This window comes from Amblyomma maculatum, chromosome 4, assembly GCF_055883805.1.
Source record: "Amblyomma maculatum isolate TAMU_Amacu chromosome 4, ASM5588380v1, whole genome shotgun sequence".
In the NCBI taxonomy this organism is placed as follows: Eukaryota; Metazoa; Arthropoda; class Arachnida; order Ixodida; family Ixodidae; genus Amblyomma; species Amblyomma maculatum.
Window position 1 is genome coordinate 115,244,742 of NC_139347.1, and position 12,317 is coordinate 115,257,058.

General features: G+C 46.3%; 1 protein-coding gene across 1 annotated transcript in view; it reads right to left on the minus strand.

Moving 5' to 3' along the window:
* Window positions 1–2,461: 2,461 nt before the first annotated feature.
* LOC146192190 (vitamin D 25-hydroxylase-like) overlaps window positions 2,462–12,317 on the minus strand; it is a 48,198-nt gene continuing 38,342 nt past the window's right edge. Inside the window, exons 7-9 of the mRNA XM_084600420.1 lie at window positions 9,417–9,675; window positions 5,837–6,027; window positions 2,462–2,640 (exon numbers count right to left, since the gene is read on the minus strand). Of these exons, the coding sequence (XP_084456546.1) occupies window positions 2,462–2,640; window positions 5,837–6,027; window positions 9,417–9,675 (629 nt within the window). The remainder of the gene's footprint in view (window positions 2,641–5,836; window positions 6,028–9,416; window positions 9,676–12,317) is intronic.

Below are 12,317 nucleotides of genomic sequence, written 5' to 3' on the forward strand. Positions count from 1 at the left end.
CCGCTGCCACTTTCCATCAGTAAATATTGTTAAATATCACAAGCGTAAAATAGTGTGCAGACACTGCCAAGATGTAACGTATTCGCAGTCTTCATTATGCAAAATTTTTCTGAGTTTCCATTTGACCCATACGTCCGTGTCCGTGCCGCTCTCTTGCGGCTCACTTTTCAGTAGTACAAAGTCAAATAGTCCAAGAAGCTAATCCACTACCCCTGCCACTTTTGCTTGCTTTCGTCCCCTTCAACAACGGATCCACCCAACATTTCCCTCCAGAATCGTCGCCTGCCAGTAGCCTACTTATTCTATAGCCGTCGACAAGACATAAACTCGCTTGAATCCTATGGGGCAAGGAACAAAAATATTGATAAGTTTATTTACAGAGATGATTCCACTTTAGCTGTTGCGTTCACCGGATGTTGGCGAGCTTCCTTTTCCTCACTCGTCCTTCTTGTGAGCTTCTTTTTTAGGCTTCCTTGTTCTCTCGCCTGCGCTGCATGAGATTTCCCCCTTCGCAGGCGAAGCCTCCTGGGCTGTTCGAATAAAGAGATGGGCTGGGAGCAGTAATGAGTGACGAGGGGTCATTTAGGGTGTTAGCTGTGATGGGCAGTGTGGTGATTGTGGATTGTGAAGGAGAGGCACTTATCTGGGCTTCCAACTTTGTAATCCGTTGGCGAAGCAGGACGTTTTCTCTGCTGAGGTTATGTTGGCGCGGCGGGACTGTAAAAAAGTGGGCGGACGGTGGCGGAGAGCGTACTTTGGACAGAAAATCTGCATGGACCCAGGTTTGTGAATGGGCGTGAGGGCCTTGTTTTAAACTACGATGTGGTTCTGTGCTTCCTCTACACTTCCCGTTGGCTAAATATATACGCAGATCCAGCAATGCATTGTTTGATTACTCTGGTGCCCTATGGCTAAGGTGTGTCAGATTCGGCAACACAGTAAGCTTTTAAGGGCACGGAAACAAAAATTGAATATGGCAGCAGCGCGTCAGACACGACACCTAGAGATGCAGAAGAAGAATAATGCAATGACGGTTCTTATTTTGCAGTAGCAAGAAGGTCTTTAAAATGCAGTTGTAGCTTCCGTTCCGAGTCTGCACTGACTCATACGTGTCACTAAGTTTACTGCTCCTTGACTTCCACTTAGGGATCCTTCCTGTGCATTACATCGCAGAGAGCGGAGAGGACTTTGGGTTTCGCTTCCATCAAACCTCAGCCGATAAACTTCATTTAGGTTCGCCTTAGCAATGGGTGTGAGATTATGGCGCACACCGTGAAATGAGATACGTATACCCGCCGCAACACGGATTAAACCCTGATTATTAATCGTTTTGCTTGACGACGCACTAGGTACCAATCGCGAGCGGCAAAAGCAAGAAAAGCTTTAACTGCTGCTCGTCGTGGTCGGCATCTGGGAGTGCCTGTGAAAGATAAGTGCTGTGGTGACTGAAGTAAAGACTGGTAGTTTCATGACATGGAGTGTAAATAAGAAATGAAAAACTTTAACAAAGCTTCCTACCTGGCTTTTCTCTTCACATTGGTAAAAGTTCCTAGCATCCTCTGTAATTGTTCAGACTAGTGTTACGTTTCGCCACCGACAAGTGGGACAGCTGACGCGGCCACCGCATAGCAACAGGCAGAACCGCGAGCGGATCGGCCATTTTGGCGCTGTTCATTGGCCGCCCAATACTTCCTCCCGCGGGCAAGTCTCGACGTGATCCTGCCACGCGCCAAATGTGTGTGCGTGCGTGTGTGTGCAAACGCCGGCCAAGCCCGGAGCTCGAGGGAGAGTGCGTCGCCCTCGCCCGTCTGCAGGAGGTGGAGAAGATGCGGTCGGGCCACCTGCGATTGAGTCATCCCGTCTTGTCCAAACGTGTTGGGCTCTCTCCTCCCTGTGAGGGCTCCCCCTTTCCCTGTGAACTGGCAAACCTATAAAAAGCAGCGGCCGACTCCGCTGAGACAGACTACTTTGACGCGCCGTTGACACGACGCTAGACACCAGCTGTGTGAGAGCGTCTGTATTCTCTCCGGGTCAGCTTCTCTGCCCGTTCCTTCACGATGTTGTAGTAAAGGTTCTTTCGTTAGAAGACGCCTCGTCTTTGCTGGGACCGTTGCTGCCGTCCGCCGAGCCACGAAGCCGCCAGGCCAACGCTACCGAGCGGCGCGCGACCGAGAACGTAATACTAGATCATTTTCCAAACCATTCAGCATTCTTATAAATCCACACAGACACAGTAGGGTCAGTACCTGGTTGTAAGACAATATGACATCTTGAAAACTACATGTATAATGCGTACAATTCCACGAGAGACTCCAAATGTAATGGGTATTCCTCTGTGATTTTTATTTTCTCAATACTCGCTTGGTTTTAACGAACCTACAAAACATATTATATATGAGCCGTGTATCTTGACACTTCGGTGTGCTGTGTGGTACACCATACGCCGACAGTATGCACACAGTCACCTCTTCAAAAAGCGCAGCTTAACATTGGCCAGATCATTGGAGCTGCAGCTGAAGGATTCTATTTGTGAGAAGCTCTGGACTTCTTTGGGAAGTATGCGGAATTCATGAAGCAGGTGAGTCAGGTACAGGAACATCTCCGTGATTGCCAGTGCCTCGCCAGGGCAATGCCTCTTTCCTGTAAGAAGGTAGAACATACATCTAGCAATTGGGGCTTTTGTAGGGAAAAGATTTGGACGTGAGTTTCTTTACATACACGGTGCATGTCAAAGCAATAATAAATTTCGCTAATCTTGCAACGTTAGGCTTCTAGTTTCGTATATTATACTTAAAGAACGTGCCCCATTGGTTTCATACGAGAGTTGTACAAACTCTTTGTGACCGCAGAACAAAATTCAAAAGCAAACTTGTAATCTGCAAGGAACGCGCAGGGCGTTTATATCGATTTCTTTATAAAATGTATCTGACAGTATTGCAGAGATGCCTCATAGTTTAAAGAGCCCAGCTTATATATGTTCCATGTTTTGCTCTAGGTTCCCCACATATTATCTGATAGCACTTCAGAATCGTGCTCTTGAGGGCCGGCATATCAATAGAACGGCTCGGCAGATGCTCCCGTTTAAAATAAGTAAACGACTCAGGAGTTGTGGAACACCACATATATTTTTAAAGAAGGACCAGACAGTTGGAATATCGTGCTCCGGGAAGCGATCTTGAGGTCTTGCATCTTCGCTGTTTACATAAACGCGGACAAGACTCAAAGCTTAAAGAAAGTAGACCACTAAAGTACAATACTAGAAATAACTCGAAGAATATGCCGGTTTCATATTTTTTGCGGTTTTGTTTCCTCACGGGCTTCTTTAGTTTCTTTGCACTTTCGAGTTACATGAGGATGTTACATAGTTGAGGCGTGGGGTTCGATACCGCAACCAGTGGAGGTACAGCGGGAATAAAGATCTGCCCGGTATAACTTTTGGTTTAGCTGGAGTGAAATGTTTACGGTGATGGTCTCGGACTAAGCAGTTGCGTTCCGTCATTCCGCCGTCACGTACCTTAAATACTTTTACAGCGGTGGAGGCCGCTTGTGTTTTTTTTTACCGAAGCGATCGAGTTGCTGTTCAGCATCCTCATCCAATTCGGAAGTTTCGCAATTCGATCTCCTACGCAGCCAAGTTTCCATGGGTTTCCTAATGGCGTCAGGACTGGTGCTCCACTTTTTGCGGGTGCAAAGCTTGGCAATGGGCTTCTGTCAAAGCTCATCCCTCCTACAATGGATTATTTGTCCTCCATGAACTGAACTTGTTATTGCTCAGTAAAGCCCATTTTTCATATGGCTACACTAGTCCGCCTCGCTAGCGCAGTATCTTAAAACACCGAGCCTCATGTTAGAAAGAATCAAAATTGTATACCGCACACGCTCGCTGCATATATGCGAAAGGCACTGCTATTATGCTTTTGTGAAACGAGAAGTTTTGACCACCTAGCGGCTTTTTTTGACTTGGCGTAGTTTAAGGGAGCGTACCTCTTTTCACTTCCGTTGAAACTTGGCCAAATCGATGTGGTGGTGGTGGTGAAAACATTTACTCGGTAAGGAAGGACAGTAATCCCCGTGAGCATAACTAAACTAGGTTTCATCTAGATTTCGAGTCGTCACTGGTGGATGCCGCCGCTCTAACCCGTTCGATCAGAGCTCGTTGTTCCTCTTGTCTGGAGCTGCTCAGCAGGGCTACCTCCCATTCCTCTCGAGTGGGTTAGGAAATAGAGGGTAGATTGAAACCTTTTTGCCGGGCCTATACCAAGTGACGTCATCACGCTGTAACTTATTGTTTGAGAGGCGCCGTATAATGCGCTCTTCTGTTTTTGATATGCCTTTGAAGGAAGTGAGATAAAATTGGCCCTCCTTGCAACAACAGCCTCGAATCGCTCTTTATACTCATGTATATTATTTTATACCCATCTCGGATCGTCCTGTCAGGGTGGCGAAGTGGTTACGGCGCTCGACTACTGTTCCGAAGAATGCGGAATTGAATCCCGGCCTCGGTGGACGCTTTGGAGCAAGGCGCCTGTGTGCTGTCTGATGTCAGTGCACGTTAAGGAACCCAAGGTAGTCGAAAGTTCTGGAGTCCTGCACTATGGCGTCTAGCATAGCCTAAGTCACTTTGGGGCGTTAAACCCCACAATCCAAACCAGCATCTAGAATTGCTTTTACTACCCATGTTATTTTTGCATAAGATAGTGCTACATCTGTTGGAAATGAGCTTGGTTCTAACTTAACATTTGACGCACAAGTTAGGTATATAACTTCTGAAACTGCATTTGTAATTTGCGTATCAATTAGAAGAGGTCATTATTTTCAGCAGCATTTTCTTCGCTCTCTTTATTATTCCTTCATATATAGCCATCTCCCTTCCTGCTTGTCATCGTGTGGAAATACAGCACTCACCTTTCGTGCCTTCATCCTTTGCAAATGTCAAGCCATCCGTATAATCCCTTTTGCCTCCTTCAAATCGAATACTTTAAACGGATACGTCAGCCTAAACATTCTTCCCCTAGACCTTCACCTTAAGGCTAATTTATCCCTGCTTATACATCTCGTTTGTAATAAGGAACTCAAACTAGATGGCTTGGACCCCCTTCTCCTGTCGAATACAAACATAACAAGATTTTCAGGACATAACAACCTACTTCTTCGGAAAATTCGTACTAATTACGGTGTTTTTAGAGTTTTTTCAGCGATACACATCTGGAATTCGTTACCCACCCAATTGAAACTACTACGCACATCATGCTCATTTCATCAATCGCAGAAGAGCTACTTACTAACTCCATTAGCACTGTGAACATTTTCGTTTTTCTTTTTCTTCTTATCTTTTTTCATCGCTGGCGACATTCCTTGTCAATGGTATTGGTTACTCATTTATTATCGTCTTGTATAATTTCTATAGGTATATTCTTAAACTGACTTTTGTTCAAACATTCCTTACATTTTTATTTTTATTTTACTTTCACGATTTCGGTCATCTCTGTGCACTTATCTTATTTTGATGCCTTATATTTGAGCCTTAACTATTGCACTTAAGCACAAGAAGCTCCCTGACGGTTTTTACCTTGAGACCTTCTTCTGTAGAAATTCATTCACATATGTGTACCTGATCAAGATAAATAAAAATGAAATCAAATCAGACCGGAGTATTCGGTTCGACATTTCGGTTGCTTAGCGGAACCGGACGGAGCTGGAACCTTGCCGAGCTAACTCGCGCCGACGACTGCCATGGTTTTTTGGCGCCCGTGCGTATATGTGTGTGTGTGCGTGTGTTTTTAGTGACCCTATAGGTCTCTGAACCAACAACGCGTATAGGCACCTCGGAGCTTACCCACTGTAAATGGAATCACGTTCTCAGGCTTTGAAGTGAGCACCGATCCATCAGCCTGAACAAAGCGGTAAGGGTCAAACTTGGCTGGATCCTTCCAGGTTTTTGGGTCCATGTTGACGGCCCACAAGTTTGCTACTACTGTGGTACCCTTGGGAATAAAAACACCTTCGATGGTCACGTCCTCGGAAGCACTGCAACAAATTGGGTACAAGTGTTCTGAGTAGCATTGAAGACGGTAAAGCGAAATTTTTCTAGCGTGTTTTCGAAACTCTACTTTGTATTAGCCGTCTTCAATTCAGACATATTTATATTTTAATCATGTTACTGCGACGCGACCAATTTGTTCACTACACCAGTCGAGAATGTTTGCATAAAAAACTGTGCGACGCGAGCGAGAGCTTCCGGCCCGCAGAGGGAGAAAACCATGAAGGCCAAATACGGGAACTGAAAATTCCCCTAAAATTCGAATTCTAACATTTTCATTAGTGCGGCTATTTCGTAGTGCACCCAGTAAAGAGTGAAGAGGAATCGTTTTCTGGAAAACACGCCAATGAAAGCGACACAGAGCAATTCACCTCTGTTTGCAGCCTTAACAGCATATATTATTATATACATGTCCAACCTATCAGACATTTAAAACCTATCTCACCAAGCGATCTACGGATGCACGTGCATTCCGGATGTCCTCTACCGCCATATTAGCTGCCGCTGCACAATCCTCGTCAAAGAAGACATTTTGCCCTGATACCACTTTCTAAAAGGTTGTACATTGTCCCGTGAAGCCGTCCCGCTCTTTGCAGCTCCGGCCACAGCGACCAACTCTAGGTCGTAAAGCAGGCCCCATAGGCAGCGGAGGGACAAGATCTTGACCTTATCCCGTGGGAGACCTAGGCCCGGTAGCGGTAAAGCCTGCTGAATGCTAAGTAAATCGTTACTCTCGCACCCGTGAAGCCAAGAGACCTCGGCTGATGATGCTTAACCATGTGCGCGAAGGAATAACGGTGAGCGGGCACTATCAAGCGCGATGGCGATAATTCGAAACGAACGAGACGAACGACCTAACACTGTCAACATTTTAATATTCTATGGTAAAGTTCAAGTGAGGACTTTTATTACATCGCGAACACTTCCAGTGCATGTTTTTTATTACAGTTTGGGTTGGAACCAAAATTATACTGTTGAAATGTGTTACTGTCAGTGTTCCAGAAGTTTATTGAAGCAGCTTTTAATTAATCATACTAAATAAAGGAGTCGCTTGATTATTACCACAAAAACAGTTACAGTGCGAGCAATAAACGCAGGCTATAATGAGAGGTCACAAGGCTGCAAGGTAGAGATCATGCAGTGTTCGCAGGGCGACAGTTTGAAACATTTTCTCGTAGCCAGAGTGCAGTGTATGCTACAAGTGTAGTTCTTTTTGAGTATTATTGTTCTGAAGCTTCACAGTGTACTTGCTTCTTTTGCATTGTGCATCAAGGTAGGAAAGATTATCTAGTCGCAAGAAACCTTTCCGGTGAGTCAGCAGCAGAAGTCTTTCTCTCATGCATTTTTGTTTGTTCAAAAAATCCTCGACCAGAAAGACATGATTGTTCAGCAAGTTCAGCGACCAGAGACCTGTTTTTGCGTATAGTCTTAGAAGTGCGCCTTAAACATGCTTTGTCATAGTTGGTTGTGTTCTGTTCTAATGTTCTACCTGGAGCATTGTAAGGGTATTTGTGAGTAGTTGTAATCGCATTCTGCATATTTAAGTTATGTTTCATTTTAAAATATTTAAGTGGTGTGAAACCAACAGAAGTATACACGTATTTAGATTTTAGCTGGATGCCAATCGCTTTGTACAGGCTGGAGTACAACCATGGTTCATGACAAGATGTCATTAAAAGGGGGAAAAGTGCTAGTAAATTCCTTCGTAAAGACATTTTTCTTTCAACCTCATTAAAAACTTCACTTCATGCAAATGATATCTCTGTCCCTTCATCAACCAACTGCTTGCTTTGTAACAGACTGGAAACAATAGAGCTCGTTTTTGTTGAATGTTGGGACGCTATTTTACTAGTCACGTCTGATGGCAGACATTTAGCAGCCACGCCTCATGGCTTTTGACAACTGCCAATCAAAACGGTGGTGTGGTATTATACAACACGATAATGATCTTTAACCTCCGCAGCCTTTCAAGTACAGGATTGCAGGTCACGCACGCCGAAATTTTTGTCTTTATTCGTGAAAGCTGCATTGACAGTGTGACATATATGCGGAAGGTTTTCAAAGCTCTGCCCTAGCGACTCGAATGGCTTCAACTCTCTGAAACATTGACTGCATTGCAGACATTTTAGTGTTACACGAAATTAGAGGCTTAACAGCTCCTTGTGTTCTTTGCTGGTTGTACTGCAGGCGATAAATCAACGAATTGAGGCGATCATTATGCTTGATGCGGGTGAAAAGGTGAAAACACAAGCCTTTTCGACTTGGCTTGCGTACAACCGAGGAGTATATTACAAACATCGTTATATGCGAATATTTCACCATATCGAGTCTTTCTTCACCTTGCAGCTGTCAACGGCGGCCAACAAAAGCAGAAACGTGTCACCAAGTGATTAAACAGACATCAGGGCCCGTATTCCAATTTTGCGTCGTTATCGGTTTGTCGCTACCTGACGTGACCTCGAGTCACCTGATTAGCCGAAACACAAGAACCGGGTATTGTCACTACGGAACCAGAAGACATGGCAACATCATATTCCGGCGTTTCAACCAACCAGATTACTGGAGGTCAGTGAGATACGGAGACTTTCGATGACGACGCAAACTCGGAATACGCGCCCAGGTCGTGTTGCCGAACAGCATTCGTGCGCGTCGTTCTTATAACCTAGCGTGAATGCAAAGCGTGGGCCTGGAATCTTATCCGCGGTGTTAGTGTTTTCCTGTTGACAGGGATTATAAGGCGCTGCCCGCATTATTACAACAGAGAGTATGTCCTACTCGCTTCTCTAAAGAGGACAATAGCGCCACAAACTGTACTTCGCGACAATATTTAGCCGTGCGGAAAACAACCATTTAGAAACATTGCTTCACGACTTTTTAAAACTTCTTTCCCCACTCTGATCTTGACTCCAGACAGTACATTTCAGCAGCCACCAACTGCCACTGTAAGGAAATATTTCCATTGGTGCTCAACTGATGTATGCCACCATTCTCTTATCTTATTATATATGTATCGCTGCGGTTCAGCGCTTAACAGCAGAATAATTGCAATGCAAAATCCCCATAACCTTACAACCTCATTGTGTTCATAAAAATAATGCGCAGGGGATAGGCACGTGATCATTCGTGAGGGTTCGGCCGCCCCAGAAGATGAAGTTTGAACGATGCATAGTGTTCTTAGATCGCACTTATAGTTCTTAGTTCTTTAAACAATTTCACTTTCAATTCTATCTTCAGCGCCTTAATTCTGCTCTACGTGCTTAGAATATTTCGCATGTGTGAACATCTTCTGAAACACAAATCCATAAAAAAGTGGGCCTGAGAAGCAGAGAGAAAGGAGAGAAAAGGCACCTCAACAATTAATAACGTGCACCCTCACCATCTGGGTACGCTAAGGGGCGGGACTGTCTTCCAGCGAAACATCTCCCAAATGGTTGCCATAGTAAGCGGCAGGTAAGTGTGGTCCTCCCAGGCTGGTTTGCGACCGCGGCCCACAATGGCGTCGATCTCCTTCTGCAGGTCGGCCTGGAGCGTGTCCGGGTGGGCCGCCAGGTTGATTAGGTGCCAGTGTAGGTACACGGTTCCGGAAGCCGTGCCCCCGATCAGGATGTCGGTTACATTACCTATCAGCCGTGACACTGGGCACCAGTCACAGAGGTGTGAGCATTTCGGAATTAAACAGCGCTGAATGCAGAAAACATAAAGATAAAAAGCACCGACCATAATTTTAACCTCACTTGCTTTTTCTTTTTATGTCGGGTTAATTGTTCTACAGTGCCACGTAGCCCGTCAACGAACTAAGATTTCCATCCTGATTCGGGTGAATGAGTGCATGAGCGTTGCAAATTGCACACTCCTAACTGAAACAAGACGCCGGCACATTTGCGTTTTTGCCTTTAAAAATAAGATATCAAAGCACTAATAGTTGCCGTCGGCTGTTCTATTTCGCCACGTAGGTATTGACACTATTCCGGGCTTTCACAATCATTATGCGAAAGGCCTGACGACAAAAGTATACAATACTATAGCGTCTCAATGTGACTGTTACTGGGTGAGAGTTTCCTACTGGGCGCCTCTGCTCAGCTCCATGTAGAGCTGCGTACCCAAGGATCAGAGAGACTCCCCCGTGCGCACATGGCCAATCCAAGCTATTAAAATTGCCTCGACACCGTAGAGTCATGAAATATATGAACAGTTTCACAAGTATTACGTGGGAAACTGCTCTCGAATCAGCAAAATTTCTTAGCATTTAGAGAGAGAGAGCGAAGAAGAAAGAGAAAAGAACGAAGTGAGAAGCGAGATGAGGCTTTAAAGCTAAGGTTCAGAAACATGGATGACAGTGAGGTAGCCTATGTTGATACGGCGGCGACCAAATCGGGGCTGCGGCAGCTTCGGTCGTAAACGGGCGAGGAGTGCCAGTTTCAGCTGCGGCTATCCGGGGACGCAATATAGAGGCTACGGAGGAAGTGGCGATCGCTTTAGCTTGCGCCGGAAGAAAAGCAAAACTGATCATAAACGACAGTAGGACTGCCGTTCAAAAGTTTGGAAAATGCAGCTTCTCGCCAAAGTCGGCAAATATCATAAGCCAACAACCACCGAACAGGAAAATTCAGATAATATGGGCAACCGTGCACGCTGCCGTCCCTGGCAATGAGGGGGCTCATGAGCTAGCTCGAGCACTCTACTTCCGGGCAGACTTCGCACCCCACTTTGGTTAACGAGGAGCGGCTGCTACATTATGGGGAAATAATCAACTATTACCGATTGGCACGTAGGCTGGTACCCAACAAAGTTAAAAATTGAATAACAAAGAAGCTGCTGCAAGGAGGCGCTTGCAAAATAATACGCTCATGGATCCGGTCTTGACGTAACATGCGTACCCCGAGACGAGAGACTATGACAGATGTAGTGATTGGGGGGCGAGAGGGACACTCGACCACATAATATCGGAATACCCACACTCTCCCGAGGTTGGGAAAAATATAGTTAGTGGAGAGAACTGGGAGATCCTGCTGCAAAGCTCGGACCCTGAGCTCCAGCGATGGTGGTGGTAAGAATATTTATTACCTATACAAGGGCCTGGAGGTATGCTCGGATCGGCCCGTATGGGACTGGTCCTTACAAGCACTAGGTGGAGGTCCTTAGTTTGGGACCCCAGTGGCGGTTGCCGCCACCCGGGCGCGCCCGACTAAGGCTTGTTGGGCCTGTAGGTGGTGGCAGTCGAGCAAGATCGCCTCCCAGTCCTTCCGGATTGGGTTGGGGATGGGGGGAACAGCCGGATTAGAGGGGCAGGCCCACACCATGTGATAGATGTCAGAAGACACCGCTCCATGGTGTGGGCAGCTGCCACTAAAGGAGGGGTAAAAATGTTGTAGTGCTGCCGGGCACAGCAATGTATTGGTGAAAAGGCGGAGAAGGAGCCGCTAAACCGCCTTTTTGAGGCCTTTACATGGGCTGGGGTAAAGGCGATGACCTCCCAACCTGCCTATAATAAGCGACCCCCTTCTTACAGGCCTACGTGCGGGGCCGGGGGGGGGGGGGATCGTCTTCCTCCAGTGAAATATAGTTTTCCAACAAAAATGCTGTTGATGTGGCTGTAGGAAGATGGAAAAGAAAAGGCACGGGCCTGCTACTGGCTGTGTAGCTGAGCCACCTGATTTATTTATAGGAAGGGAAAGGCGCGATAACTGTCTCACTTAATTTCTGTGGACACCTCAACCGCGCCGTAAGGGAAAGAAGAAGGTGGTAGTGAAAGTGAAAAGAGAGCAAGAGGAGCCGTAGTGGAGGGATACGGAGTAATTTGGACCACCTGGGGATCTTTCACGTGCGCTGACATCGCACAGCACACGGACGCCTCTTCGCTTCGCCTCCATGGAAACGCTGCCGCCGAGGTCGGGTTCGAACCCGGGTACTCTGGCACAGTAGTCGGGCGTCTTACCACTGCACCACCCCGGCGGGGCAGCTGAGCCACCTCTGCTGCTTCGTGCAGACAGAAGACAAAATAAAGAAGAAAGCAAAAAGAAGAGGGGGAGAAAGACGCGCGCCACAACAACAGTCGTCGTCCACCACCGAAGCAGTGGCAGGTGTAATGACGGCCTACAACAGACAAAATTCGGTGATTGGCTAGCAACCGCCGCACAGTTAAGCAACACTCGTTGATCTTCCAATCATTGATTCACACTTACATGCAGTAGCGCTTTTTCTACTGCACTGAAGAGAAGTGGGGCTGGGACAGGTGGGTCATTTTTTTTAAACTTTCTTCTTTCTCCCTTTCACTTTT